Source organism: Drosophila serrata, unplaced genomic scaffold (genome assembly GCF_035046125.1).
Source record: "Drosophila serrata isolate PLE 108 unplaced genomic scaffold, ASM3504612v1 contig_156, whole genome shotgun sequence".
Lineage (NCBI taxonomy): Eukaryota > Metazoa > Arthropoda > Insecta > Diptera > Drosophilidae > Drosophila > Drosophila serrata.
Window position 1 is genome coordinate 845536 of NW_028257054.1, and position 8059 is coordinate 853594.

Below are 8059 nucleotides of genomic sequence, written 5' to 3' on the forward strand. Positions count from 1 at the left end.
GTTCTCTTTCGGCTTCGTAAGCCGATCTGAAAGTCATGTAAACACAAAAAGTAGGCAAAATCAATTGTTTTTTTTAGCAGTCAATTAAGCTGAGCGGATTTTTGGTTCTATGTAAATAATATTTATGATTGGGAGTGAAGGGTGACCCCAGGATTTGAGCAAATATCTTAACATATTTATTAGATTTGGCTTGCACTTTATTTTGTGTATAAAATGGCTTCTTAAAGGTACCAGCAGGCATTTTCTTTAACAGCTTTGTCTGGTTATTACTGAAACATACTCATAGCTATAAATATTTTTAAGGTACTAACTTAAAGATTTTAAACAAGAAAGGAAACTGACTTCAGAAACTTAAATTGATATACCTTTTCAGTTTGCAATTGAATCATAGGATCGAATCGGAATTTAGTCATAAGTAAGATTAAATTATTAACATTTTTTGAATCGTTATTTGTAGATATTTTTATATGCTAATTTTTTCCACAAATCAAAGTTTCGACAACTCATAACTAAGTCAAAAATGCATTAATTTCAATTCGGAAAGCGTTCCTATGATAATTTTTACCAGGTTAACAAAATTGCGTACTCCATTTAACTTTTTAAAGAATTCATTTTTTTGCCAATTTTTGACAATTTTAATGATGTAACCCCTTATCGTTTTTTCAATTTTTTGACGAAATTTGAAAAATTTATTTTTTGACCGGACATGGCTTAATCGGAAACGATTCCTTTTAAAGTTACAAGCTGCTGACTAACATTATAATACCCCAAAAACAGATTACAAATGCAAAGGTTTTTTGCTTTTAAGTTATTTAAATATGGTTTGTGGGCGCAAAAAGTGGGACGACTGTTGTTTTCTCGCACTGTTGAGATGCGAGGATCCTGGGCAAATATCAGAGTTGGTGAGGAGTGAGTGGGCACCAGGAGTTGCGCACTTGCTTTCCTGGTCGCGAGGACAAACAAAAAACGCAAACACGCGACCCTCGGCCACGCGCAATCGCAGCAGCCTCGGGATCGGGACCTGGATCGGACGTAATGTTATCCTTTGGCCGCCCAGTGCCGCGAAATGAATTCGGACGGAAAGGGCCGCGGAGAAGGATTCCGAGAACAACTGGCAGCCAGTCATGGGCCGAACTCTTGGACTGGCAAAAATCCAGAGAAATTTTTAGGGAACCATAAACGGGCCCGGGGAAAAAGCCTTTTGTCGCCAGGACATTCTGCAGCAACAGTTTGCCGTTTACAGTTTACAGTTTTCAGATCCTTTTTATGTCTTTATGATTATTGCAATTAGAGGAGGACAGCAGCTGAGGCAGCTCTCTCGCTCGCCGCACCTCATAGGTAGGCATCTCATGGCTGTAATTACTGCAGCAGCGTCTCAAGGCCGCCGCGAAGGGGAAGTGCCCGGCGGATAACTCGCGATGATAATGGGCGCGATGGGTAGGTAATAAGCAGCGCAGCAGGTAGGCCTCGAACGGATAGTTTGGCAGGACCTCGGATAACTTCCCCTCGATCTGCCGGCAAGGACATTCGCCAGGAGGGGTGGTTCACAGAGCAGCGGGCGGCAAAGTGTCATGCGCAGGGATATTTATGCGCTATGACGACGAGCGTGTGCCGTGCCCCGGGTTTTGCTATATATGCTGGATCTGCCGCAGGACGAGCTCATTCGCAATCACAGCAGCGTTGCGTGCACATCGCAGAGTCACAGAGACACAGCACAGACACAGTACCGAGATGGCCACCACCAACAGCCAGAGCCACTACAGCTACGCCGACAACATGAACATGTACAACATGTACCACCCCCACAGCCTGCCGCCCACCTACTACGACAACTCGGCGGCCGGCAGCAGCAGCAGCTACTACCACCACCAGGCCAACTCCGCCGCCAGCTACCAGAGCTACCAGGGCTACTACTCCCAGGAGAGCTACTCCGACAGCTGCTACTACTACCAGAACAGCCAGGAGCAGCCAGCCGCCCAGACGCTGCAGCCCCCCACCCCGCCGCCCAAGGCCACCAAGCGCAAGGCCGAGGAGGATGCCGCCTCCATCATTGCCGCCGTCGAGGAGCGACCCAGCACACTGCGCGCCCTGCTCACGAATCCCGTCAAGAAGCTGAAGTACACGCCCGACTACTTCTACACCACCATCGAGCAGGTGAAGAAGCCATCGCCCGCTCCCGCCAAGGCTGCCGCCAGTCCCGCCCCCTCCTACGAGCAGGAGTACGTGGCAGTGCCCACGCCCAGCGCCTCCGAGGACGTCGACTACTTGGACGTCTACTCGCCGCAGTCGCAGAGCCAGAAGCTGAAGAATGGCGACTTTGCCACCCCGCCACCGACCACGCCCAACTCCCTGCCGCCCGTTGAAGGCATCAGCACACCACCTCAGTCACCGGGGGAGAAGTCCTCGCCAGCCGTCAATCAGGAGATCAATCATCACATTGTGACAGCTCCGAACGGAGCGGCCGATTTCAATTGGTCGCACATCGAGGAGTCCTTGGCAGCAGGTAGGCATCGTTCAAGCATACTGCAACCCCTAAAAAATATGAAATTCCCATTCCCCTTCAAGGAATCCCTTTTGCAATTTTAACATATACTTAAAGACACTACTAACCAATACTTTCCCTATTTCTTAATTGCAGATTGCAAAGACTCCAAACGCACCCGCCAGACATACACCCGCTATCAGACCCTGGAGCTCGAGAAGGAGTTCCACTTCAATCGCTACATTACCCGCCGTCGTCGCATCGATATTGCCAATGCCCTGAGCCTGAGCGAACGACAGATCAAGATTTGGTTCCAGAACCGACGCATGAAGTCCAAGAAGGATCGCACGCTGGAGAGCTCCCCGGAGCACTGTGGCTACTCCACGCTGCTGCCGCCCCTGGAGGCCCCGACCACCGGCACCACGGGAGCAACATCGATGCCCATGTACCACCATCACCACCAGACCGCCGTGCCCTCGTATCCCGCCTATAACCACAGTCACAGTCACGGACACGGTCACAGTCACAGTCAGAGTCATGGACACGGCCACAGCTACGGCCTGCTCAATGATTATCCTCAGCAGCAGGCTGCCGCCCAGCAACAAGCATACGAAGCATACCCGCAGCAGTATCAGCAGCAGTGCGGCTACCAGCAGCATCCGCAGGACCTGTACCATCATCTGCCCTAAGGTCCTTGCGGCGGCGCACAGCCGACACGACACGAACACACCGCGAAACCCGAGCCGAGCCGCGCTTCTCTCGACCATTTGTAGGTGACACGCAAATGGCCCAAAGCCGAGAACGAAGCTGCGGCGCGATGAGTCGCACAGTAGAGGGTGCACTCCCTACGGTGCCCAGGCAACTTGGGCACCAGGACGAGTGCGCCTGTGCAGACAGAGACGGCGATAGCTGCTCAGCAGAAAAGGAGAGCCAAGGAAGGCTCCTTGCTGCGAGCGGAACCGGAACCCAGTGGCTGGCCATGATGGGTTCTCAGCGATCGATTAGCTGCGGCCAAACACACAAATCCAAAACACACAGCTGGGAGGATAATATCGGCCAGAAGACTTGGAGACTGATAATGTACAGTTAGTTGTAATTAAGTTAAATATTGTATTTAAATAATATTTATTAAAATATATACACATAATAAAAGAGAAAGATTTTTAATGAAATTATTTTGAGTTTTTATTTAAGGGATATGAATTGGAAATGGAAAAGAAAATGATAGAAAATATGGAGACATATTTAAGGATTGTTTCACATTCTCAATGAGTTAAGATATTTATATTGTACGAAAAGTATGCCAAATATGGTGTTCATTAAAAATAACTCAGAATGATGATAATAATTGTTTATTTATTTAGAAATTGTTTCAAGAAATTGTATTACTAAGAACTTGTCTTTCCGCTGTAATTAAGTTAATAAAACATCTAGCCCAGAGAACATTTGTAAGATAAATTAAGAAATTTCTATGCGTTTAACAGAAATACTTTATTCATTTGAAATTCTTTAGTTCATTATTTGATTTATTTGTGATAAATGAGATTCTTTGATCGCTGCAACAACCCAATAAATTCTGTCTGAACTTGGGCGAAAGGCAAACGATTCAACATTGAGCACAAATCATCCAAATTCGAGCAGCTGCATTTTCTCGCCTTGATCCCCCACAACCCCCGGACCACGGATTTTCTATAAAATTCACTCTTTTCGCCGGAGAAATTGTCACATTTTGGTCGAACATCGGGTGCAGCTACCACCACACCCCATGGCCTGCCTCATCCTCCCCTCGCCGATGTGCGTTCGTCTATTGAAGTGAGACATTGATTGGTCATTTTTCATTGCATTGCACACAGACCCATGACAGTTATGGGTAACGCAGGGTAAAAGGAAAGCCTGAGCTAGATTCAGATCGGGATCGAACACGGACTGAGAGGGTATCAAGGGGGAGCCTTCAGTATACACAAAGTTTGCCTGGGCATCGTTTATTCGAGTCATTAGGTAAAAGTGGACAGTGGGTGAGCAGCAGGCGGCATCTGAGGGTTCTATCTCATGGATACATATACCGAACTTTGTTATCAAATTTCAAAATAATATTTGAAGGGCTTACCTCACACTAATGAACGTTTTAACTAAAGTAGACTCAACTCATGTATCTTTTTGAAGATATCTATAAAGATTTATTTTTTAAAAGCGAGAAATTAACATATTTTTATTGTAACCTTGCAGGTTATTATAATGTTAGTCAGACTCTTGTAACTTTAAAAGGAGTCATTTCCGACCCTATAAACCATATATATTCCTGATCAGCATTAAAAGCTGAATCTATCATTACATCATTAAAATTGTCAAAAATTTGCATAAAATTGAATTTTTTAAAATGTTAAACTGAGTATGCAGGTTTGTTATCCCAATAAAAACTAACACAAGATTGCTTTCCGAATTAAATTTAATGCATTTTTGGCTTTGTTATGAGTTTTTTAAACTTTGATTGGCCTAAAAAATTTTGGTATAAATATATAATTAATTGGCTGAAAGAATGGAATTCAATTTTAGTCTGAAGGTTGTAAATCGTGAAGTAGTCATTTCCGACCCTATAAACCATATATATTCTTGATCAGCATTAAAAGCTGAATCGATCTAGCCATGTCCGACCAAAATCTATTTTTTTTTCAAAATTTCCGAAAATTTCAAATTTTTATAAGGGGTTACATCATTAAAATTGTCAAAAATTTGCATAAAATTGAATTTTTTAAAATGTTAAACTGAGTATGCAGGTTTGTTGTCCCAATAAAAACTAACACAAGACTGCTTTCCGAATTAAATTTAATGCATTTTTGGCTTTGTTATGATTTTTTTAAACTTTGATTGGCCTAAAAAATTTTGGTATAAAAATATAAATAATTGGCTGAAAGAATGGAATTCAATTTTAGTCTGAAGGTTGTAAATCGTGAAGTAGTCATTTCCGACCCTATAAACCATATATATTCTTGATCAGCATTAAAAGCTGAATCGATCTAGCCATGTCCGACCAAAATCAATTTTTTTTTTCCAAATTTCCGAAAATTTCAAATTTTTATAAGGGGTTACATCATTAAAATTGTCAAAAATTGGCATAAAATTGAATTTTTTAAAATGTTAAACTGAGTATGCAGGTTTGTTGTCCCAATAAAAACTAACACAAGACTGCTTTCCGAATTGAATTTAATGCATTTTTGGCTTTGTTATGAATTTTTTAAACTTTGATTGGTCGAAAAAATTGTGGTATAAAACTATAGATAAATATTGGCCCAAAGAATGGATTTCAATTTTAGTCACAAGGTTGTTTAAAATGTTAAATTAAGTATGCAGGTTTGTTACCCTAATAGAAACTAACACAGGGCAGCTTTCCGAATTGAATTTAATGCATTTTTGGCTTTGTTATGATTTTTTTAAACTTTGATTGGCCTCAAAAATTTCGGTATAAAAATATAAATAATTGGCTGAAAGAATGGAATTCAATTTTAGTCTGAAGGTTGTAAATCGTGAAGTAGTCATTTCCGACCCTATAAACCATATATATTCTTGATCAGCATTAAAAGCTGAATCGATCTAGCCATGTCCGACCAAAATCTATTTTTTTTTATAAGGGGTTACATCATTAAAATTGTCAAAAATTGGCATAAAATTGAATTTTTTAAAATGTTAAACTAAGTATGCAGGTTTGTTATCCCAATAAAAACTAACACAAGACTGCTTTCCGAATTGAATTTAATGCATTTTTGGCTTTGTTATGAATTTTTTAAACTTTGATTGGTCGAAAAAATTGTGGTATAAAACTATAGAAAAATACTGGCCCAAAGAATGGATTCCAATTTTAGTCACAAGGTTGTTTAAAATGTTAAATTAAGTATGCAGGTTTGTTACCCTAATAGAAACTAACACAGGGCAGCTTTCCGAATTGAATTTAATGCATTTTTGGCTTTGTTATGATTTTTTTAAACTTTGATTGGCCTCAAAAATTTCGGTATGAAAATATAAATAATTGGCTGAAAGAATGGAATTCAATTTTAGTCTGAAGGTTGTAAATCGTGAAGTAGTCATTTCCGACCCTATAAACCATATATATTCTTGATCAGCATTAAAAGCTTAATCGATCTAGCCATGTCCGACCAAAATCTATTTTTTTTACAAATTTCCGAAAATTTCAAATTTTTATAAGGGGTTACATCATTAAAATTGTCAAAAATTTGCATAAAATTGAATTTTTTTAAAATGTTAAACTGAGTATGCAGGTTTGTTGCCCCAATAAAAACTAACACAAGACTGCTTTCCGAATTGAATTTAATGCATTTTTGGCTTTGTTATGAATTTTTTAAACTTTGATTGGTCGAAAAAATTGTGGTATAAAACTATAGAAAAATATTGGCCCAAAGAATGGATTTCAATTTTAGTCACAAGGTTGTTTAAAATGTTAAATTAAGTATGCAGGTTTGTTACCCTAATAGAAACTAACACAGGGCAGCTTTCCGAATTAAATTTAATGCATATGTTCGATCATTAAAATTGTCAAAAATTGGCATAAAATTGAATTTTTTAAAATTTTAAACTGAGTATGCAGGTTTGTTGTCCCAATAAAAACTAACACAAGACTGCTTTCCGAATTGAATTTAATGCATTTGTGGCTTTGTTATGAATTTTTTAAACTTTGATTGGTCGAAAAAATTGTGGTATAAAACTATAGATAAATATTGGCCCAAAGAATGGATTTCAATTTTAGTCACAAGGTTGTTTAAAATGTTAAATTAAGTATGCAGGTTTGTTACCCTAATAGAAACTAACACAGGGCAGCTTTCCGAATTGAATTTAATGCATTTTTGGCTTTGTTATGAATTTTTTAAACTTTGATTGGTCGAAAAAATTGTTGTATAAAACTATAGATAAATATTGGCCCAAAGAATGGATTTCAATTTTAGTCACAAGGTTGTTTAAAATGTTAAATTAGGTATGCAGGTTTGTTACCCTAATAGAAACTAACACAGGGCAGCTTTCCGAATTGAATTTAATGCATTTTTGGCTTTGTTATGATTTTTTTAAACTTTGATTGGCCTCAAAAATTTTGGTATAAAAATATAAATAATTGGCTGAAAGAATGGAATTCAATTTTAGTCTGAAGGTTGTAAATCGTGAAGTAGTAATTTCCGACCCTATAAACCATATATATTCTTGATCAGCATTAAAAGCTGAATCGATCTAGCCATGTCCGACCAAAATCTATTTTTTTCCAAATTTCCGAAAATTTCAAATTTTTATAAGGGGTTACATCATTAAAATTGTCAAAAATTGGCATAAAATTGAATTTTTTAAAATGTTAAACTGAGTATGCAGGTTTGTTATCCCAATAAAAACTAACACAAGACTGCTTTCCGAATTGAATTTAATGCATTTTTGGCTTTGTTATGAATTTTTTAAACTTTGATTGGTCGAAAAAATTGTGGTATAAAACTATAGAAAAATACTGGCCCAAAGAATGGATTTCAATTTTAGTCACAAGGTTGTTTAAAATGTTAAATTAAGTATGCAGGTTTGTTACCCTAATAG

The 8059-nt window shown here is 39.2% G+C and overlaps 1 protein-coding gene across 1 annotated transcript; it reads left to right on the forward strand.

Moving 5' to 3' along the window:
- The first annotated feature begins 1587 nt into the window (after nucleotides 1–1587).
- On the forward strand, nucleotides 1588–3542 carry ftz (fushi tarazu). The gene is made up of 2 exons (XM_020943735.2): nucleotides 1588–2503; nucleotides 2639–3542. Exons 1-2 carry the CDS (start codon nucleotides 1588–1590, stop codon nucleotides 3169–3171), a joined length of 1449 nt encoding a protein of 482 aa, XP_020799394.2. The 3' UTR covers nucleotides 3172–3542.
- Nucleotides 3543–8059: the final 4517 nt, after the last annotated feature.